The following is a 22,785-nucleotide window of genomic DNA, read 5'->3' on the forward strand; positions in this document are numbered from 1 at the left end:
AGAGCTGAAATGAGATGCTCAGGTCAAGGGATTAAGATCCCACACACCAGACACACCTCCGAAATATCACATGTTGCTCAGCTTCTTATGCAGCACGTTTTACGCGGGGAAGAGGCGAAGGTCACCCCATCTATATTTACCCCACGTTTTAAGTGTCTGTTCACCTGCATGCTGCATCATCCCACCCACGATATAGCACAGCTTCGAATCGACAAAAGTTTAGCAAAACCGTTGTTGTTGTTGCGAAAATGTCCATCTGCCTGTGGTATAAGGTACTAGGGTTCTGGCAGCAGTGAATCTCAAACCTCACATCAAGTGGAAAGAATGGCAGCACAGGTCAAGATAGACATGCCAAAGTACGCAAATCCAATGCTGTATTGCCTTGTTGAAAAGTTCAAACTGCCTTCCCCCATCTATCCTCCTACCAAGCAGTGATATCCCCCACCTCTGCCTCCCCAAACGTGCTGCTCTTGGTCACAACTCCAACCCCTTCCTCCTCCACTCCCTGATCACCCACATCCTTCTCCATAATATCTGGGAGCACCTCCTTCAAAAAGCCAAGAATATACCGATTCACCTGCTCAAACTGCAACAGGAAAGCATCGTGCCCCTCCGGGCTGTCTATCCTCTCCAATCTCGCATCAGGAATATGTGCCGCCAGCTCTTCCTGCTCCGCAAAAGTAAACAACCCGTCGCTCTCGATACCCAAAACAAGAGTAGGTTGCTGAATCAAAGCCAGCGCCTCGGCAACGGTCGGGGCGCGGTCGCGGCTCACGTCGTGGGTGTCCAGCTTGCGGGTCATGGCGATGTAACAGTTGCTGTCGAAGCGCTTGACGAACTTCTGTCCCTGGTAGCGGAGGTACGACTGCGCGGAAAAGTAAGTGGATTGCGCGGGCATAACCTCTCCTCCTGTCAAGCTCTCCTTGGCTGGGCCGTGAAACTGAGGGTCAGGGGCTGCCTCTTCCGCATCTGCAGCCTTGTCTGCCCTGCTTTTCCCATTGTTGGAAGAAGGCGAAAGCGGGATATTTTCGCTCTGGCTGTTGGTCCGGGGCGGGGATCGCTTCCACTTGTGCCCGTCATTGTGTATGTGGAAATGGGCTTCGGACGGGGTGGTGGGGTCCGGCCTCTCGCGGATGGCCTGCCGCTTGGAGGGATCCGGGGTGTTGCGGCCGAATCGTGCCTCGAACGAGTTTCGGCTCCGGTACGTCAGCAAGGCGGCCATGCGCGCGGCTCCGAGACCGGTGACGGGTGGGTCCTCATAGGAATAATACCCATCTTCATACTTGGGGTCGGCGTAGATGGACTGCCGTTGGGCTTCCCCCCAGCTGATGCCCCAGGCACTGTGTCGGCTTGAGGTGGCGATGGGGACGACGCACCGCACATACTCCTTGCCTAGGTAGGCCCATTCCAACACAAACATGCCACCGAGGGAGCCGCCGATCACGGCTGCCACCTGCTTGACGCCCAATTCATCTAGGAGTAGCTTGTGAAGCCTGACATCATCCCTGATGGTGGTGAGGGGAAATTCTGGTCCGTAGTTGCCCTTGGAGGCATCTCCGTCTTTGGCGGTGACGGGACTGGCGGTTCCGTATGGGCTCCCCAGGCTGTTCATGCATACGATGAAGAAGCGAGTTACGTCGAAGGCTCTCCCTGCCCGGCCCAGCAGAGGGCCCCACCAGTCGCTCACATCGGCGCTGCCAGTGAGAGCGTGGCAGATGACCATGGCATTGTCGCCCTCCGGGTTGAGAGTGCCTCTCGTGGTGTAGGCAACAGGTACATTGCGCAGAGTCACTCCAGACTCGAGGGTGAAGGATGGAATAATGGCGATTTGCTGGTCCGGGATGAGGGTAGCGAACGGATTCTCAGGCTGAGATGTGATTCTTTCTTGGAAGTATTCAGTCACCGGTCTTGATTTTATGGGAGGTCAAAAAAAGGAGCCAGAGGTTGACCTGACTCACCATATACTGGCTTCTCGCCCTCAATGCTGATGTGTGACGGCATGATGGGTAAGGTATGTGCTGTGGAAAAGATGGAAAAGACTGGCTGTAAGTGACAAGAGCGAATGTGTCAAACCAGAAACACAAATGGGGCTAGAGTTGGAACAGAGGGGTTGTTCCAGAAGGGCGGGAAAAGATCAATGAAGGAGTCATGGAAATTCTGGAATCATAACAGAAAAGAAAGAAAAAAAAAAGGCTCTTCATAATATAAGTGCATGCAGGAGGCTTCCAATGCATGGCCCCCTACCCACGGTCAGGAACAGTCATCGGTCATCAAGTTATCCGCGTGGGTGGATGGATGGGAACGTGCTTGCACAGCAGGAGCCGCAAGCGTGGATTGCGCCATCGCTAGCACCCATCTCTGGCACGGGCACACGCGGGATTGATCGAGAGGGTGTTCTCTCCATTCTCCATTCACCCATCCAGGGCACTCTGTTCTGCTACCCAAAGCGCTGGAAGGGCCAGAACGGGCAAGGTTCTGGGCAGAACATCGCCGGCAATCGGCCTTTTCTTGGTGGTTTAGAGTGGGGCAGAAGCCCACTGATCCCAGATGCCCCGACTTTTGGCTGTTGGACTGCGACCAGGTAGACAGTACTCGCAAATACCGCATGACTGTCACCCAAAGCCAGGTACTCAACCACAAAAGATACTAACCTCCAATTCGACCTATCAGCCCCACCTTGTTATCTTGGCAGCCTCACCCAACAAGGCTGCCGTTTTTGATCTGCCAAGCTTTTGTTGCAGCAGAACGCAGCGACCACGACCACGAGCTTGCAGTTTGGCGATTCTCACGCGAATCACCAACTTCTATCCTTCACCAACATCCAACTCGAACCAGCGACGCCGACGAGCAGCAATCGATACATCGGCCCAATTTCCTCCCTCTACGCGGTGAGGCCGAATGAAAGGAATTTCAGAAAGCATTGCAAACGATACTTCGTCTCGGTCCATTCGGTACGTGAATTGCTGATTGTACCACTTTTGCCTGCCTAGGACACTTTTCTGTTGTCTTGGGGTCGAAGAGCTCAACCACATCTACCCCGTCTGCGATATGAGTACCGCGAAACGATCTTGCCTGTCATCTCGGAATTCTAATACACATTAAGGTGTTGATAGGTATAACTTTTGCATCGTTGAGCTAGCGCGACAGCGCCTGCGGATTGCAGTCCGCATCACCAATAAATGACCCAAATACGATACCTTCGATATCACGATTAATGATGGGCCCGCAGAGGAAGAGAAAAGATCGGGTCCCACCAGACTCGGGGTCATCTAGACCTTCCCCGCATCGTCCTCAGGATACCTCACTAGGGCAGCACGACCGAAGCTTTGATGGGAGCAACCGCAACAATCGGGCAGGAGCAGGTGGCGGCGGTGGTGGGAACAGAAACCTCCGGAGAGATAATCGTCGCGACTCCTCTCAATCTCATATTGCGCCTCCTCCATCATCAAGCGCTCCGGCTTCAATATCTCCAACCATGGCTCGACCATCGAGTGCCTCTTCGCAAACCCCTCTGCCTCCTTTGACGACAACCGTCACCCCAACACCAGCACCCCAGTCAGCACCCCCATCTCCCATTCTGGTTGATGAGGATTATACCATCGTCACCGACGACTGCATTAGCAGATGGAGCAAGGGCGCCCGCCAACAGATCATCGAGCATGGTGTCCAATCTCGCGAGGACGAGGATCTTACCGAGGTCGCTTCCATCTTCCAGGAGCTTGTCTGGTCAGTCAACACCGGCAGGCTACGCGGCGTCGACGCTGGCGGTGTCGTGAGGGAAATCCTGGGGCCTGAGCCGTCGGAGGAGGAGCGCGAAGCTGGGGCTTTCGACCCGCATACTTTGTTCTTGGACACAGTTGGCAGTTATTCCGACACCCAGACGGACTCCGTACGACAGCAGTTTCAGGATTTCATGATGGCTAGCGGGGTCTCTCTGTCCCTTATGCGCGTCGATCTTGACCCTTCAGTTCTGGCGCCTCTCGAGCTGGTTCGCGACACCTTTTTTAGAATGAGTATTCGCACCTCCACCAATTTGCTCTACCGCCAGGCAAGTTACAACCTGTTGCGTGAGGAAACCGAGGGCTTCTCCAAGCTAGTGACGGAAATCTTCACCACGTGTTCCAACGAGCCGGCCTCTTCGGAGGTTGTACAGGATACTTTTAACAAGGTTATGGGCCTTATTGGGACCTTCGATCTGAATCCCGGCCGAGTTCTTGACATTACATTGGATGTGTTTGCCGCCATTCTCGTCAAGCAGTTCCGTTTCTTCATCAAGTTTCTTCGCTTCAGCTCTTGGTGGCCGCGAAGCCAACTCACATTGCCAACTGATACCTACGTTGGCGGGCTTCCATTATGGGCCCACCCAGATCACGAGAGTCCATTTAACAGTGAGGAGGAGGATGCGATGGCGGCGGCCCAGCGTTTGCAACGAGATATCGCCTTCTGGGAGAGGGCCCGCCAAGTCAAACTCGACGCCTTCTTTGAACTGGGTGGTAGACAGCTTACTGCTGCCGACGAAGAACGACTGGCGAACGGCACTGCTGCAAAGAACGCAGAATCCGAGATTGAGCAGGAGTGGATTAGGATCACCAGAACACTTCCGCCTTGCGGTAACCGCGACGCCGCTCAGATGCTTGGCTTCAAGTTGCGCTTTTACACGTCGGATGCCAGAGACCCGGAAGATACCCTTCCCGCCAACCTATTGTACCTCACAGCACTCTTGATCAAAGTGGGTTTCATATCCTTGACAGATATCTGGAACTTTATATGGCCCCGCGACGAGGAGATGGAGGAAACTAGAGCCGAAAAAATGAAGGAGCTGGAGGAGAAAGAAAGGGCTAATCGCCCTGGCGCCGCCAAGAATGCTCTGATGATGGCTGGTGCTCTACCGGATGAGGGCCCCTCCGGCCAGCCCATCAACTCTTCCCGCCGCGATGCCGCTTCAAACAAGGCCGATACGGAAATGAAGGGTGCGGACTCTACGGAAGACAAGCCGAAGCTCCCCAAGCCTCAGGACCAAAAGCTTCATCTTCTCCATTGTCTTCTTATCATCGGTGCTCTTCCAGAGGCGCTTTTTATGATTGGACGACACGACTGGGTTCTTGAGGCCGATCCGGAAACCGTGACCTTGCTTCACCGAATCCTTAGACACTCTATCGATGTTGTCTACAACCAAAGCCGCCCGACGGCAGCGGCGTCAACCGACTGCCCCCCCAAAGCAATGCCTGACATGGATCAGAGTGGTGTGACCAAAGGCAGTATCAGGGTCAGCACGGCACCTCCTAAGCGTCCCTTGAAATGGCCTCACGTCGACAAGAATGATCACGACGGCTCCAACTACCGGTTCTATTGGGACGAGTGGGCTGATAACGTCCCTGTTTGTCAGACAGTCGACGACCTGTTTACCCTCTTCGATACCCTGATGAATGTGGTGGGCGTCAACATCGGCCTGGATGCTGATCTGATGGCCAAACTTAGCAGCATCGGCACTAAGAGTCTTGCAGATGATCAATCGCCAGAAAATGTCAGCCGGTGGCTTGATATTCTCAAACGTCTCTTGGTGCCAGCGCTGAGCCTGGGGGAAACCAACACTTCGGTGGCTGACAGTGTGTGGAACCTTCTCAAGCAATATCCCATCAGCATTCGGTACAACATCTATGCCGAGTGGTACCAAGGGTCTATTTCTCGACTAGAACCCATTCGAAAGGCTTTTGCAAAGACCAGATTGGAGACACTCAGCATTCTCAAGCGGTTGTCGCTCACCAACATTCCGGAAATGGCCAAGAGCCTGGCCAAGATTGCTTATCCATCCCCAGGAATCGTCTGCAAAGTCTCACTCTCCCAAATCGAATCCTACAGCAACTTCATCGAGGCTTTTGTCGAATGCACCAAGTACTTTACGGATCTTGGATATGACGTCTTGGTCTGGTCGGTTCTGAGCTCTCTCGGTGGCCAACAGAGAAGTCGTACTCAGGAGGACTCAGTTCTGCTCACGAGCAGATGGTTACAAGCGCTGTCCAAGTTTTCCGGCAGAGTCTTTCAGCGCTATGCCAATGTTGACTCGTCCCCAATCCTTCGATATGTTCACAACCAACTCCTCCAAGGAAACTCGACTGATCTCGTCATTTTGAAGGAGCTGGTTGTGTCAATGGGCGGTGTCGTGTCCGACCTTGACTTCACAGATGCCCAGTTGCACGCTATGACGGGTGGCGAGTTACTTCGGCGTGAGACTCTGATCAATCTCGGCGACAAGCGGGCGGCGTCTACTCGCAGCGCTGAGCGTCTCATGAGGGCGTTGACGAGCTCCAAGTTAGCAGGCCAACTTCTCATCAACATCGCTCAGTACCGGCAGAACGCCATCTATGCTGAGGAAGGCGGTGCACGTATCAAATACTTGGCCACAGTCGTTGACGACACCCATCAGATTCTCCTCCAGTATCTCGATCTACTGAAGAGCAACCTAGATGCCGTCACCTTCAACAATCTCGTTCCTGACATCCTCCAGCTCATGCGGGACTTTGGCTTGGAGGCCAACCTTGCCTTTTTGATTCGACGGTCCAGCATTCGCTGGGAAGTGAAGGGCACCGCCAACTCAACCGAGCTCGCCAAGGTCGCTGCGGACGGGGATGGTGATGTTGCAATGGATGCGGCTGATGAGAACGGGGCCTCTGGCTCAGATGGCGCTGAGAATGGCTCGCCCAAACCCCCCGAGAACCGTGTGCCAGAGTCTTTAGCTGAGGCCCTCGCGCCACTCATCGAAGAGATACCCAGTGTGCTCCCACAACAAGATTGGCGATACATCAGCCCATCGTTCTACGTCTTCTTCTGGTCACTCCACCTAGGCAACCTACTCTTCCCCCAGGAAAGTTACCAAGTGGAGAATAGCAGACTCATCAAGCAGGCAGAAGAAGTCATGAGGGACAGAACGGACATGACTCGGCACGGGATGAACAAGAAGACCCAGAAACGGAACGAGATCTTGGATCGCCAAAAGCTTCTCTTGAAGGAGATGAACGAAGGCCTCACCCGTTTCTCCAAAGCTAGAGTCCACCTCGGCAGACAAGTCGACAGCTGGTTTCCAGCACCCATCACCAAGGCTGATGCAGCATCGGACGCGCTTCTCGAGGAGTGCATCTTACCCCGTTTGCACCTCTCACCGTTGGATGCCGAATTCTGCTTCAGACTGGTCAAGTTTTTGCACGAGTTCTCTACTTCAAACTTCAAGCTCATGTCACTCTACGATCGACTCTTCAACCACAACCGTCTCCGGGCCATCATCTTCACCTGCACCGTCCGCGAAGCTGAACATGTTGGCCGGTTCTTGAAGCTCATCCTTGGCGACTTGTCCAAGTGGCATGGTGATAAGAATGCTTACGAAAAGGAGGCCCTGGGCCTGAAGGAGGTTAGCAAAACTCGCCAGTACCTTGGTTTTGCAACCGCTTTCGACGCGGATGGAAAGCCAACCGAGTTTGTCGAGCATGATGCATTCAAAGATCTGCTGTTCAAATGGCACAAGGAACTGAACACCGCCTTGAGATCTTGCCTGAATGGCATGGAATGGATGCATATTCGAAATGCCATCACCGTTCTCAAGTCCGTCATTGATTACTTCCCCGCCATCAACTTCATGGCCGACAAATTTCTTGAGCAGCTCAAGACCATCACTGAACGTGAAGCTGCTTCCAAGAATGCATCCGAATCCGAAATGGGCCACCGTGTCGATCTTTCTGTCACCGCGCAGACTGCCTACTCCGAACTACAGAAGAGAAAGTCGAAATGGATCCTTGTTCAGGCATTCAGGCCAGGCGCTGTAAGTGGCCACAGCTCCGTCATTACAAGACCAACACTAACCATATGCACACAGAAGGGCGATTCGACACCAACGCCTGGGCTCCGTGGCTCCGCAACAGAATTCAAGCCAGCCGGCTCTCGCGCGCACCAAGCTGAAGTTGAAGACGGCGAAGTTACCAAGGACGGAGCAGGCAAGAAGAAGAGTGATTCAAGGGCAAGGGATGAAAAGCACATCCTGCCGAAACCCCCGCCCCCGCGGGAACCTCTGCGAGAGTCTAATGGACCTGGTCAGAGGGTGGGCCCAGCCAACGGCCCATCTGGAAAGCCGAACAGTTCTCGATCGAACCCAACCGGGCCAGCATCTTCTGGTGGCCGCCCTGAACGGCATGAGCGACATGAGCGTCCGGAGCGGCCGGAACCACCCAAGTTCTCAACCCTCCCACCAGTTGGTCATGGCCTACCAAACAAACCAGATCTTCCGGCTAGGCCCGAGCCTGCTTTCTCAAGAGGCGCCAACGATAGGTTTGGAGCGACGCGTCACGATAGGCGTGAGCCTCCAGCTCGCGACGCCCGTGATTTCAGCAGGGACAGTCGCGACTCTCGTGATTCTCGGGAGCTGAGAGAAGCCAGGGATTCACGGGACGCCCATCCAGCACACCCACCCCTTCCTTCTCACCCATCGCACGCACGTGATGCCCGTGATCCTCGCGATCCCCATGGTCCTCGTGAGGCTAGAGATTTCCGCGCTCCAGAAGTTCCACGCTCAGAGCGGCCTCGCGACTTTTCATCTGATCGACGAGCCACTGATGCTGGTCCGCGGGACCCTGCTCGCGCTTCAGAGAGGGACTGGTCAACCCGCAGTGAACTGCCCCCTCGATGGAATGAGCACGGTGCGCCCGCTGACAGAGACGCCCGTGGTCCTCGTGACCGGGCGCCACATGCTTCCGGTCGACATGATCCAAGAGGACCTAGAGAACCACCGGTGGGACAATCTCCTCAGACCAGTTCGGCATCGAATGCGTCCCAAGATCCGCCCACTCATCCAGATCGTGCTCGTGCTATTGCGGATGCCGATCGGCCCGACATCATCAATCCAGCTAGAGCCGCGCTCATCAACGACAGCAGAGATGCGCCTCCTCGTTCGGGTCATAGAGATCAGCTCCGCGATCGGCCTGGTCGGACTGAATCGCCGAGACGAACAGATCACTCCGCGGCGAATGCAGCACAGCCGGACAACTCGCGGGATGAGCGACATGGGCGTCACCGTCACTCGGATCATCATAATACGAGCCGGGAAGGTCGTCCAGACAGCTTACCATCGCATCCCCGTCAGGATCGCACTCAAGATCATGGCTCCTCACACTCCCGTCCGGATCGCAACACAGATCACACTCAGCCTCATGGACGCCAGGATCGCAACATTGAAAATGTCCCGTCCCAGCCTCGCCAGGATCGGAATATCGACAATGCGCCATCACAGCCCCGCTCGGACCGCAATGCTGAGCGCGATGACAGAACGGCGGGGTCTAGGGATGCTTCATTTGGTGGCCCGCCGCGCTCGGATCCGGACCATGGTAGATTGAACCAGCAGGATCCCAACTACGGCCGGCTCCAACCCATCCAGTCGGTGGTTGACATGCCTACCGGAGCTCCCCCGTCCGGACCCAGAGGTAGAGGTGGTAGAAACACAAACAGAATGGGTCCTGCCAACGGGGTGTCTATGCGTCCCGATACTAGGCCTTCTGTGCCAGAGTCAGTTCGCCCCGCGTCGCCTGAGCGTCAAGTGCCTACTGGGCCCGCGGCAGGCCGGCAGCGGCAGCAACAGCGCGGTAACCAGTTTGAGAAAACCAACTCGCCCACTGTTCCTACAGCGCCTGCGGCAGGTGTTCATCCAGATAGAATGCGGCATATCAACAATCAGCAAGCGCCCAGCGCACCCTCCCCGCCTCCTGGACCACCCACTGGCCCGTCTGGTATCCACCCAGATCGTCTGAACCAGATCTCGGGTACTCCTTCCGGCACCGCATCTCACTCAAGGCCACCGATCAACACACCTGATCGGCCATCCATGTCGGCACCGAACACGGGGTCAAGGCAGGCACCTCCACCCCTGAACACGGACTTTGCCACGCCTACCGGCCCAGCAGCGTCTAACGACCGCATGAGGTCCGGTGGGAGACAGCTTAGGAACATCCAAAACATGATTGACAAGACGTCTATGGAGAACAACCGCGGTCCTGGACTGCGGATGAGTCGCTCTCGTCCTAACTTGGCGGGTTCAGACGCGCAGATTCTCGCTGGTTCTTCTCCTGTCACGACTCCTGTTCAGGAACGCCCCGAGCCATTCCCGCGGGATTCTGGACGCCGTGATGTGAATGTCGACCGTGCTCCAGCTGCACCTGTTCCTATTCAGGTGGTAGGAGACAGCCGGTCGAATGGAGACGACTATGGATCAAGCCGTAACGAGCACGACAGGAGTCGCCGGGAACATAGGAGTGATCGCAGCAACCGGCCATCTAGGACTAGCAGTCGAGAGCGCAATTCCGACCGTGACCGCGACGCCAAGGAGCCACGGGACTACAACCACAGGCGATCAGGCGTTTCTTCATCCGGCGTCCCGAGTGCTGGCCGTGATGACAGGGATCCGAATGCTCCCCGCCGCTCCGGCCGTGAATCTCTTCCGGGTGGTGGGGGAAGGGACATGCCGCCAGCTGGACCGCGCGAGCCTACTCATCGTGGCAGCAATCGCAGTGATGGCAATGCTGGTCCACGGAGCGATGCGGTACAGCCTGGAAGGAATGATGGGCATGGTGGTGGTGGTCAGGACTACGGCTCCGGTCGGACAGGCCCTCCACGCGGAGGCATGCCGCAGCCCAGGGACTCAAGAGGGCCTCCCAGGCAGCCCAGCGACCAGCATGGTGATGGACGGAATGGGGGGAATGATAGGAAGCGGAGGAGCGAAGGGTTGGACTCTGGGAATCATCAGGACAAGCGGCCACGTCGGAGTTAGCAACACAGGTATGGTCAAGGTCCGAACGATAGGAGGATTCAGTGAGGTGGCCAAAGAGATTTAACGGGGTTGGTTATGGAGGAATTTGTGAAGGGGGAAGAAGAAGATTTGACCAAGGAAGCAAAAGTGAGGATTTTTGTGTTGGGACGGGATCATGAATGGTCATTGGTCATCACGTCATATTTTCATCTGGTCAGTCGACGTCTACTCCATACCATTTTTTGTGATTTGGAAGGAAGGAAAGAGTGGTTGTTTTCTTTTATACCGGACGGACTCGACCTTCTTCGACAGCGAAATTGTTTCATTGAATGTTTTATTACCTACCTACTACCTACCTACCTTTTCTCCCAACGACCAGAAAAAGTCAGACGAGATTGCGAAAGCGAGAGAGGAAAGGCAGGGGAGAAATTATAATTGTACCAACATCAAACCAAAACCAAAACCCTTGTGCCAACCCCCCCACCCCCCTCCCCGAAACCTACGAACCTACGTGTGCGGTGCGATACAGCAAAAGTTACGACTGCGTCTTCTCTACTACTTTACGATTTTGAGATACCCGGTGACGGAGTTGCCATCACTATTCTTGTTTATATATTTGTATTTGTTTGCTAGAGCGCTATGCATTGGTAGACACGAATATTCGGTAGATATGCTATCCCCAACATATGAAAAAGGGGTATAGGCGTTTAAAAATCTTGATATGATGGGAAGTGTTTGTGGAAAATTTAAGTTGGGAGGACAGGTCAAGGTTGAGGGATATAGCGTGTTTTGTTTCAGCAGGGATATGGTAAGGGGAGCTCTTGCTTGATCAGGTAGCGTCTGGGGAATAAAAGAGGAGTTTACGAGTAGATCACTTGTATTTGTGAGGAGTATCAAAGGTGTCTAGAATCGTGTCAGCGGAATGACCAGGCTTGCTGGTTATTGCGGCAGGCGAGGGAGGTGGGAGATCTGAGCTTGATGACAGATCTCGAGTGGCTCTTGAAGTCTTGGTGATTGATGAAGTCGGAAGATGGAGTGAGGTAATGTGTTATTGTGGTAATATGGTAGTGTGTTAATGTGGTAAAGGGGTGATGTGATGTTATGTTAATGTGCTAATGTGCTAATGTGCAAAAGTGGCATTGTGTCAAAGGGAAAGCAAAACAGAGACAGTGTACAAAGCTTTAGAAGCCGCTCTGGGACGGCTGGAATTGTTGGCTTTTATTTGGTATTACAGCAGACTCTGGCATGTCTGATAATCTCAGAACTGGCGATGCCGTTGCTGGCATTGCCGTCTCTCAGTGAACATCGCTCCTTCCACTCTAGAGTACCTTTCCTTATACCATCACTCCTTATCAATCTGTCAGTATTTGTCCATCTCATCGTTCTTTCCCAACCACGTCACCCCTGCCCATCTTGACTCCTCCTTCTTCCCCAGAGAGGTATTGCACGTGTCTGACAGAAGGCACGCTCCTTTCAATTTGCCCCAAGGTAGGAACTCCCTACCCCTTACTCTGTTTTTGCACTTTCCTTCTTAACCAACACTTGATGCGGCTCTTGACAGCTTACGTCAGGCCACAGCCTTCTCACGATAATTCCTCATCCTTGCCCTCAGCTCTCGACCTCACCCAAGCCTCCAAGCCTCCAAGCATCGGACTGCGCACCTTGCCTTCCCCACGCTTTCCCTCCCGCAATAACGCCAACCATTCTTCTCTCTCCAACATGTCCAGCAAATCCTATTTCCCCGGTGTGTGCGCGGTGTGTGCCCAGTTAAAATGGCATGCGCCAACACTGCATTAATGCCCTACCTTCCCATACATGCGGAACATGCAAAACTGGCAAACACACCTGCCAACCGCTCAATACATGCAGCCCCCCTTCCCGACGACCTGCGTCCGCCTACATCTCTGGTCTTTGCCACAGTTTACTGCTGTTTACTGCTGAGTCTATAACTGCTGAGCGATCTGTGTCAATCGCAGCGCATTTCATCCTATAATCGTGAAGACTATGACGGCCGGAGTACAGTCATCAATTATGGACGTCACCGCCACCATGATTGACAGTCACACAAGCCCTACGAGGTAGGAAGCTATTGGGCTAGGCATCTCCGACCTCATCAATCTTTCGGCTCATGAACTGCACCGGGAGACTGAGTGCGAGACCTAATGAATGTATTGAAGCGGCGTAGGCCCACCACATGGAACACTCGGATTGCTTCCCCATGTTGTTGCGGGCTCAGCCGTTGTGACACCGGACAGTGAGTGAGAGGCTATGTGTAAGCCTGCAGGACCTCTTCCACATATCCTCAATGCGGCCGGTTTTTGTTTCTTCGAGCCTCGACCTCCCGCATCATCGTGAGGTGCTGTCCATCGATTGTTGGCTGAACCAACACACATCCAATCCAACAAGCCAATTCAGTTTCCAACGTGGACGAGAAAGGGAAAAGGGGGCAATAATGTCATGTGAACCGCCCCCCCCTCCCCCTCCTCTTGCATCAACAGCACTTTTTGAACACGTCACGACGCAGCTTTCACAGACGTGGGAGGAAATGTGTGCGCGGGTAGACTCCCCGGTCTATGAGATAGATGATGATGGCTTTGGAGAGGTAAATGGGTATTACCCCTTCAAAACTCCAAGTCTGCAACTTACCACCCTCCCGCTCCTGCAGTGGCACATGCCACACCAACATTGACTTGTCCACTATTGCTCTTTGGCAGAGAGAACAATGGGGGTTGAAAAGAAAAACTGAGAGTTTGCTGACCTCTCTTTCTTTCTTGTTTCTCTCAGATCGCACATAGCATGGTTGGCCCATGGTTCATGTTGTGTCACCACCCCTCAAGCTTACCACTCCTACACCCTCAAGTTCGACTCGAATTGACCGGATATGATAGGAATGGGGCACTTAATGTCCGTTCCGGTTTTCGGTGAGTGTTGCCGTCTAGGTCGTGGGGGCAATCAATATGAAGAAGGCTCGCAAACTGTAAGGAAAACAAAAACACAAAACGGTAGATGATAAAGAACATAGCCACACATGCACGTCTAGAAACGCCGATATAACACTCTTGATTTCATTTTTTTGTAGATCTTATTTACTTTGTAATCTGAGTAAGCTGTCATACTCGGTTAGGAGACAGGTCAATCACCCAGATTCCTATCCATCAAGTTCGAAAATTCCCATGTTCACAGATCTCGATCAGAGGCACTTTTGGCGAAACTCTATGAGCAAGTGACACCCTTTCGCACCGAGTCCCGACGACACAATGGTATGACCTTGAGGGACATAGACAATGTGGCATTGATCCCCCATCATAGCTAACCTCCTCCTCGATCGCCACGGGATGGAGGGACTGGTATACCGTCGAACGGGCGACAAAAAGGTGCAAGGTTTCATCAGCCTACCTAGCCAGTCCAGTTGGGTGCGAAGAGATGTTTTCCCTCCCGGATTACATACGACTCGAACGAATCGGCATCTTCCAAAACCCATCAACCGGCAAATTCCCCTCCCTCAAAACCCAATGAGATAAGTAGCGCATGCAGCCGCAACCCTCTCCTCATGGTTCGACAATCCCCACCGTATAAGCCACTTGTATCCTTGGCTGGCTGATGCGATCGCGATTGTACCCCAATGGAGGAGAGGCAAAAAGGCAACGTTGAACAGAAGGGTAGCACGCAAAAACCTCGAGAGGGTGCGATTCTTCGAGATTCCGAGTTTTTCTCTCGAGGCCCACGAGGCAGTTCTTCAAAGATCCTCAGTGACAAAAGGAAAACCTTGCACCGAGCGAGGCAGAGGAGACTTCCACGAATCATGTCGTGCCAGCGACCACCTGCATTCATTGGCCGGCGGACAACCATTTATCGAAACCCAACCCACACCTTTCGGCGTCGAGAAGAACAAGAGTAAGAAGGGCGCGCTTACGCTTCGCTCACGTGTTGGTGCATACAAAAGTCTTATGAACAAACAGCACCGAGGTGTGGTAGTTGTGAAGTGAAAGGTGTAAGATATGTCATGTATCTCCTTGCGCGAGGTAAGGTATGCAACCTTGACAGGATCATGTGCTGGAGAACCATTGACCAATAGTCTTTGGCAGTCGCAGACGGGAAAGAGGTGGTAAAAAAGTTGCAGCTACTTGCAGGTGCTTGATAACGGCTCATGACATTTTGACAGGAATCAATATGTTTGTAGCCGCCAGTGGTTGGACAAAAAAAGCCTCGAGAAACTCCATGACAGGAGGGTCCCATGCCCCATGCCGTCTTCTCGCCCTTGTCGCACCTTTAATAGTCAAGACAACTACCTCGCCTCGCAAGCGACAATGACTTTCCGTGATGACCCGCTGCCAGAACGGTCCAGGCTCGGATATCTAGGCGGGCATTGGAAGGAATACCCAAAGCGATCAACCGTGAGACCTGTCATTGGGCATGAGCACCAATTGCGTCAGATGCGTCACAAGCAGCAATTTCTCTGTGAACGAGCGGACGGCCAAGTGCGCTGCCACCCGCAGCTGGCCTCTCGCTGGTGGTACACTGGTACGCGTCTAGGTCATGACCGAGCCATCAAGGAGGCAAATCGCAATGCACAGGATCATCACCTGTCACGCCGGTCAAGGCTCAGAGAGCCTTTCCAAACCATCGGGTACGGCATTCGAGGATAACAAGGGCACCATCCGACAACTTGGATAATCACAGACGGTGAAGGAGAACAGCCTTCTTTAGACCTCGACAGTCAACGTCAGCTGAGGAGACTGCGCATCAGCTTGTGTGGCAGTACTCTGGGTATGAGGTGACCAGTCCACGGGAGATCAGACGAGATCCTCCACACATCCACATGAAATAGCCGCGTTTCCATGGCAGATCAACAGAGACCAGTCTCATACACTTGATCGCCAGGAGCCCCATCCAAAGCCCTTTCGCGATCTCGCGCGCCTGTCCCCAAACGCCGAGCTACGGTGAAGTCAGGGCAGTTTTTGTATGAGGAAGATATGTGCTCATCACTCCCCCCGCCCGCTCCCCCCGCGGGATGACACCGGCAGCAGCCGTGATGGATGGGCATCTGAGACATAGGAAAACCTCCCCGGACAGATTTGATCTGGTCGCCTTCTTTCACCCCAGATTCAGGCGCCAAAAGCGATCCCTGGGAACCATCAGTCAGCCCGCAGTTCACCTCGCAATGTCAGCATTTTGGGTAGTGTCTCCCCAGTGATACGGGTCTCTTCGGGCAGCAGGACGACAGAGCGGAGCCATGTTGCGAAAGCCTTGCAAATGAACAGATAAACAGCCCCAGCTCGCGAATGGCATCAAGGAAAGAAGCGTTGTCGGCCACGTGCTGGCGTGCTGGGGTTGGTGTTGAGGCCCGATATGTTGACGAATGAACGCTTGACACAAGTCAACATAAAAAGAATGGCGGACGCTCAATGGTCCTGGCCTGCATAGGGGAACAGTCGCTACTCCATATGCGGAGAATAGCCCACAGCGCCAAGCTCTAAACGGCCATCTCAAGACTTTGGCCAGTGAGCAGATCTGGACTGAGGTGACTTGGTCGCTGCCAGCTCGTTCAACTCTTTGAAGAGGTTGGGCTCGGCAAACAGACCATCTCATGCCATGACATGCGGCCGAGCAAGTAGTCTTCGCCGACCGAAGCATCCACGGTTGTGATGCCATAACAACCATTCTCCGAGCAACACAACGCACAAGTGAGCGCGGCACTAGATAGCTGGCCCTCGTTGTCCTTGTTGAAGCTGTTGATCTTCCAAACATTCAAGCTTCAGCTTTGGACAAGTCCCACAACAACACAGTGGGTGTTCTCTCTTCAGCGGGAGACCGTGCGCTCATTGGCAGCAGATAGCCCAGGTGGGCTGGGCATGGCTTTCCCGAGGCCATTGACGTTCAATTGGATGGTGATAGTTGCATCGTTGAGTAAGTGGTGTGTTCATGAGAAATCCGTCGTCGGTGGTTGCAGGCCTTCCCCACGATTTGGTCGCAGCCAATGGGGCCCGAATGGCCTATGCAAGCCTCGATTCCCGTCCCCTCACGCGTTGCCCACCCTTTCACCACAGATTGTGCCTTTGAGCTTGGGACTCAGTATGGTTGGGCTCCGTCAAAGGTACCGGCGTCGACAGGCGCTTCTGGCGTTTTTTCTTCCCGCTGATGCAGCTGCCACGTACAGCCTGTTGGTGATGACTGTGGCTGGTGACGCCCTGCACTCTCTGGTCCTAGGGGACGTCGCCCGTGTTGCCGTGCTCTGTTGTTCAAGGATATCCCAGCAAGGTAGTTTTGAGAATGCCATGATAGCCGCCATATGCAATTCTCTGATCAGCCAAGCAGATGTTGTAGATAACATTCAGAAATAGGGGTTGTGGTTACGGCGACGTCCACGGCATCGGTTGACTAGAAGAAACGAGAAGGGACCAGGAAGCCAGCCGGTTTGCTACGAACGCTTCGTTGTCCATGTCCACCATTTGCTGCAAGAATAGAATATCTCGACATGACTGCTGTGTTGTTGGAATGAAGCGCAATCGAAACGATGCCGTCCTTGTCGACAGTGCAACGCAACGCAGCGTTACCTTGGGCGATGCTGCAGAGACATTACGTCGATGACCCGGGATGTCTGCTGCCAACCGCAGCAGGATGACCGATGCTGTCAGGATGGTGGACTTGGAGACATGCAGGATTTGCGTGTGCCCGTATTTCGAACGTGCCCGTGACAAAGCCAGCTGATGTGAACGGTTCGTCGCACATCTTTGTGGTTGTTCGATGAGAGAGGTTGGAAAAAATGCTCCGGCTGTAAAGTAAGGAAAAAAATGTTTCAGCGCAAGAGCAGCAGCTGCCGCTCAAGTCCGAAGAAAGTGTCAGCGTCATCCCATTGAGAATGATCCCTTCCTGCAGTGTCAGGAGGCCAGAATGTTAGGGGACCCTTTGAGCGTTTGGCACTGTCCCAACAGCCCACGGTAGCTGCATGAGTGGCATGTTCCGGCGTTACCAGTTTGGTGTCTTTTCCCTACGCCCCCACGTGGACCTCTACCTGGACGGGGGGCATGAGCGACTTTTACGGACTGCATCTACAGATTCGGTACGCAAATTGGAGTTTGGATTGAAGGGAACTGTCACCGGTCCTCCTCACTCCTCCCACGCACCAAGTACCACATGAGGATTCCCAATGAGGAGATGCTGTGAAAGGTGGACCAATCGCTACCGTGTGCTTATGGATACTTTCTGGCCAATGACAACGGTGCACCAATCACAACTCACCTGCCACGTCCTGCATCTCTGCAAGTGGCTGGTGATGGTGAAGCACAAATGGGCGGATGAGGGCGATGGCATGTACTGCCTCTATGTGCACCTCATCTGCCCGTCTCCGATGACCGCACCATCCTGGCTGGCCTGGGGCACGAAGGGGGGGAGGTCCGTTTTTCCTGAGCGTTCTATGCAGCAGCATTAATGGGGTTGCACCGGGCTCTTTTACATGGTAGGAATTCTTAAAATCACGACGTCCCCATCCATCGACCTGAAGTGCTTCTACACTATCTGGGCCCCATATGATCTGTCAACCGCTAGTGAAGCATCCCAAGACACTTCATCCAACGCCGCGACGCATCAACGTATCAACGTATCAAGGCATCTCTGCTTCTGCTTCTGCTCCTGCTCCTGCTTGTGCGTCTACATCTGCACAACCCACCTGTTCACTTTTCTGCCGCCCCGAATCTATTTGTTCGTTCGACCTGTCGAGGATTCAAAGCAACCACGGCACCTCAGCAAAACGCACGACGCCAGCTCCCCGCGTTTAATGCCCGACCTAACCTAAGAAGTTACCTGACACCTGCAGACCCCGAACAACGCAACTGCAACCCTGTCTCTGTAGTTGCAGCCCCCCCCCTTGGCTCGACTCCGGCACACTATTCCGGACCCTTTCCAATTCCCAAGGTCTTCAACGGCGCTGAGCTCGCTGCCGCCCAATCCGCCATCCCCTGGATATTGGGTCACTTTCTATAAGACCATCCTGAGCCCCCACCGGCCCTCCAAGCTCGGGACCCCCCTTTTCTTCCCCACTTCACCATCAAGAACAGCAACAACAACAGCCATAACTCGGACATCTCGTCTGAACAAACCCCTCACCTCTTTTCCCTCTCACGCTCTCACCACCCTCCCCACCCCTTTTTCACTCTACTCTCACCACCTCACACACACACACCCCTCACCATCCTCCAATATGCCTCCTTCTACTACCCCCAAAAGGCAAACACGCTCAAGTCACTCCTCCACCAGCCAGGAATCTCGAAATAGGAGGAGTAACGACTCATATGGCTCTAACTCAACTGCGCCCACCTCCCTCTACACCTCGCCCCGTCCCTCTGGCTTGAAGCGCTCCCCCGCATCAACAGGAAGCAGTGGTACGTCCAGGAGTTACGACTACCAAAACGATGTCAGCCCTACCACTTCCCTCGACTCGCGCTCCTCCGTCGAGACATATGCCTCGACGACAGCTTCATCTGAGGATATTGCCACCCTGGACGACAAGTCGTTGGACTACGAGTACAACAGCATCCCGCCGCTTCCCGTGTACCGCCGCGAGCTTGTCGAGCCCAATGTCCGCCCTTCAACCCCCCAAGACTTCGCCAAACTCTTCCCCTCGCTCAACCGCCTGACAATTCGCCATGATGAGTTTACTTCCGACGGAAACATGAACTTGCGGATCGACACAGTGGTGACGGGACGGAGGAGAACGGCCATCCAGCTCTTCCATCTTCGCATGTACGATCTGGCCAAGCGGGAATTCTCGCTTCGTCGGTACTCGAGGGATTCTGGTCGCGAGGTTTGCAACTCGAAGCGCAAGTACACTGAGCCGGGCGCTCCTTCGAGGCCCCAATCCAGGGATCACGATGAGAGGCCAACGCTGAAGCGCTCCATGTCGACCGCGATCAAGAACTTGGGTGGTGGAAAGCCGGCTCTTCGCCGCGCGAAGTCGGGCATGGCAGCCTTGGGCCGCCCTGGCACGGGCTACTCATCTTCTGATGCGGATGATGAGATCTTCCACGATCGGAGCAACTTGTCTCGTCTGTCACTCGATCATCACAAGGCCCAGAGGCCGCAGCCTACCAACACTATCAAGCTTGAGTTCAGTAACTATGCCCGTGTGGATGTGCATCGTCGGGGCAGCAAGAACAACAAGCGCTACGAATTTGAGTGGTGGGGCCACAAGTACAGCTGGAAGCGTCACTTTGACAAGCAGCTGAACTCAGTGTCCTTCCACTTGATCCGAGACGGGAACTCCAGCGCGCCGGTCGCGCATATCGTTCCCGAGACAAGGTCTCCCAGCCAGGTGCTCGCTGACGAGAACGCTGGTGGCTGGGTGCCTCCTTGCTTCATGTGGATCGCCGATGAGACCATCGTGGATGCCATCACTGATGTTGCCGAGTAAGTTTTCTTTCCACCTCCTGAATTTTGTACACGGGCAGCTTGCTAACTTGATTCCTCAGTGTCATTATGTCTACCGGGCTCATGGCTCTCGTGGATGACTGCATCAAGGAGCGATGGCAGACCAAGAAGGTCCATCACATTCCCGTTCCCTTGATTCACAAGACGGTCAGCTTTGAGAACATCAACCCCAGGGCTATCATGCAGAGCATTTTCGGCCGGCGGCACTCCCACTCAAGTGACCGCCCGCCCTCGGCACCATCGAGCCCTCTGCGATTCGCGAATCCCGTGCCGGTCTACTAGACCGACCGACTGCACACTTTGAGCTGCAGTCTTTTTTTGAACTTTTTCCTTGCCACCGGCAATGTCATGTACTCGGGCCGAAAGGCGGTTGGATGTGGTTGGAACACCCTACTTTCCGGCTTTCCTTCTCCCTGTCAGTGGTTTTCGGCGCCCGACACAGCTGCCACGTGTTGCTGCCCAACCACGAGACGGACAGGTTCCCAAAGTTCTGGGAACCCATAAGGAGAACATGGCGACGCCTCCTTGATCTGAGATGGTTGAGAACACGGGGCACCGATGACGACGTTTCGCCTCTTATTTCCCTTGTAGAGTTTTCCGTGTGTTTTTTCATTCTTGTTCTATATCTGGGCCCTTTTCTTGTTTTTCTTTTCACCATCTTGTCTACTTTAAAAAGCGTTTTTCGTTGTGTCATTTGCCCTTTGGCTGCTATTATTATCACTACAGCGATTTCTTGTTTGTTTTTCTTTTTTGGAAAGGAACTAATCCGGGTCAGCATGGATGTTTAATGGACATGGCGTTTCTTTTTGTTTTCTCATCATCATTCATCACCAACAGACACTTGGCGAAAAGGGGGGACAGGCGCACTCAACACACACTCTCACAAACGCATATGGAGGGGAATGGTTGGGTATGGGATAGGTTGTCGGCAGCATGATGACAAGGGGAGTTTTTCCTTTTTCTTCTTCTTTTTTCTGACATCTATTTGGGTATCTCATCATGATCATGGGCATCTACGGTAGCATTTTTTGGAGCATTTCACGTTGTTTTTTACTCTTTTCTTTTTTTCTTTTTGTTTTTGTTGGAATATGGGCTTGGATGGTGGTGGAATGGCGTGTTATGATGGAAATGGAAATGATATGAATTGGAGGAGGGGATGAGCTCACATGATGGGGATGACTTGTACTGGCATATATGCGTGGCTCTCACCAGGAGCTTTACTTTCTTTCTTGCACTCTAACCCAACTACTCTCCTCTCACGGGGACGAAGGCAGTCACAGATGGACAGAAACGTCAAAGCATTTTCTTTTGTCGATACATATACAACAACTATACATACATACCAACACAACATTAAAACATTCATCAATATGTTTCACGTTTTGGCATTTGCATGGAGTTGAGATGCGGTGATAGGTACATATGCATGTCTGGTAAGGAGGGTTTGGAAAGGGGTAAAAAGTGGATGATGATAGAATGATAGGTATATGATAGATAATTGCTGCAAAGACAACGGAAAGAACTAGACAGAATGACTTGGCCGCTTGTGTGTTCATCTCATGTTTGTGACAGGAACTTGACTGAGTGCTTGGTGTGACTTTGAGAGCAGGTGCTCTGTGCTCTGTGGCTGCTTCCCAATTGGGAAGGCCAGAGTTTGTGTAAGTGCGCAGCGCTCGGCAGTCTCAAACTCAGACTCACACTCAACCCTTCACTCACTCACTCGCCCAATTGACTCCCAATTAACCACTACACCAAACCCAGTTGATGAGCTCTTCAAAAACCGAGATAATATGCCAAGTTTTAAAAGCACGTTCAGCCAACCTAGACATGATCTAGTTCTGTCAACACAGCAACACAAACTCGCCCATAATCGAAACTATGCCTAAACCCAGTGCCTTGTGTACATCCATTACGAGGACAGGGTTGATAAAAAGACACATAAATGTCAGTGGGTGAAGCTCTGTCTCGACCAAAAAATCACCGAGAATTCTATCAGCCCTTTCCGCCAAAATCTGCAGACATCACCATCGCCATCGCCACCAAAAGAACCATCCGTCCATTCCCAAACCCCAAAAATCTACCCTGGCGAGAACCCCTTCCGGATGCCCGAACCCGAAACCAGCTCCGCCATCAACCACAGTGTGCGCATTGTTGAGAGCCAGACTCAACACCACCCCCCATCTCCACCTTTTTCTACATGGCCAGACACCACATCCCCCAATGTTGAGCCCTATACCCCACAACAACATCCTCCATGAAAATTCCCCCCATTCGTCCGGTGCTTTTGTAGTATTGTAGATCCCCGACTCCCACGCAAGGTCTTCCCAATCGCGCTGACTCGTACGGCAAACCAAGTACCTGTACCTTTCTTTGCTGCCCACCCCATCATCCATCATCCCCAAAATTTCCAAAACAAAGGGACCCGTGGAAAACGCCACTTTGTACACACACCCTTTTCGATTTCCCCTTACCCAGGGGCTTGCTTGTCTGACACCCAGAGTGCCCACAAGAGCCCAAGTTTCATGACATTTCATTGCGGGGAAAGAGACGTCAGCTTCTCGAAGCCGCCGTTGGGACTTTTG

At 53.4% G+C, this 22,785-nt stretch overlaps 4 protein-coding genes across 4 annotated transcripts; 3 read left to right on the forward strand and 1 right to left on the reverse strand.

The window, feature by feature from the left end:
- Positions 1-139: 139 nt before the first annotated feature.
- On the reverse strand, positions 140-2,478 carry QC761_0026790 (uncharacterized protein). The gene is made up of 2 exons (XM_062872181.1): positions 1,959-2,478; positions 140-1,884 (listed from the first exon to the last, which is right to left on the reverse strand). The coding sequence occupies exons 1-2, from the start codon at positions 1,999-2,001 to the stop codon at positions 422-424; spliced, it is 1,506 nt and encodes a 501-aa protein (XP_062736167.1). The 5' UTR covers positions 2,002-2,478; the 3' UTR covers positions 140-421.
- On the forward strand, positions 325-938 carry QC761_0026800 (uncharacterized protein; the record flags this gene model as incomplete). Its single annotated transcript, XM_062872182.1, has 3 exons — positions 325-356; positions 646-877; positions 918-938. The coding sequence occupies 3 exons, from the start codon at positions 325-327 to the stop codon at positions 936-938; spliced, it is 285 nt and encodes a 94-aa protein (XP_062736168.1).
- A 736-nt stretch (positions 2,479-3,214) lies between the features above and the next one.
- RLR1 (THO2 plays a role in transcriptional elongation) lies at positions 3,215-12,214 on the forward strand (the record flags this gene model as incomplete). Its single annotated transcript, XM_062875589.1, has 2 exons — positions 3,215-7,810; positions 7,865-12,214. 2 exons carry the CDS (start codon positions 3,215-3,217, stop codon positions 10,799-10,801), a joined length of 7,533 nt encoding a protein of 2,510 aa, XP_062736169.1. The 3' UTR covers positions 10,802-12,214.
- Positions 12,215-18,254: 6,040 nt separating this feature from the next.
- On the forward strand, positions 18,255-21,551 carry QC761_123290 (uncharacterized protein). The gene is made up of 2 exons (XM_062875590.1): positions 18,255-20,182; positions 20,245-21,551. Exons 1-2 carry the CDS (start codon positions 18,978-18,980, stop codon positions 20,483-20,485), a joined length of 1,446 nt encoding a protein of 481 aa, XP_062736170.1. The 5' UTR covers positions 18,255-18,977; the 3' UTR covers positions 20,486-21,551.
- Positions 21,552-22,785: the final 1,234 nt, after the last annotated feature.

The sequence above is a fragment of the Podospora bellae-mahoneyi genome (assembly GCF_035222275.1).
Source record: "Podospora bellae-mahoneyi strain CBS 112042 chromosome 1 map unlocalized CBS112042p_1.2, whole genome shotgun sequence".
Taxonomy (NCBI): Eukaryota; Fungi; Ascomycota; class Sordariomycetes; order Sordariales; family Podosporaceae; genus Podospora; species Podospora bellae-mahoneyi.

Excerpts from the sequence above, each read along its gene's own strand:
- QC761_0026790 (XM_062872181.1), bottom strand. The coding sequence starts at position 2,001 with ATGCCGTCACACATCAGCATTGAGGGCGAGAAGCCAGTATATG. Across the intron at positions 1,885-1,958 it reads GGGCGAGAAGCCAGTATATG|AAAGAATCACATCTCAGCCT; the intron begins GTGAGTCAGGTC and ends AATACTTCCAAG.
- QC761_123290 (XM_062875590.1), top strand. The coding sequence starts at position 18,978 with ATGCCTCCTTCTACTACCCCCAAAAGGCAAACACGCTCAAGTCACTCC. Across the intron at positions 20,183-20,244 it reads GCCATCACTGATGTTGCCGA|TGTCATTATGTCTACCGGGC; the intron begins GTAAGTTTTCTT and ends TTGATTCCTCAG.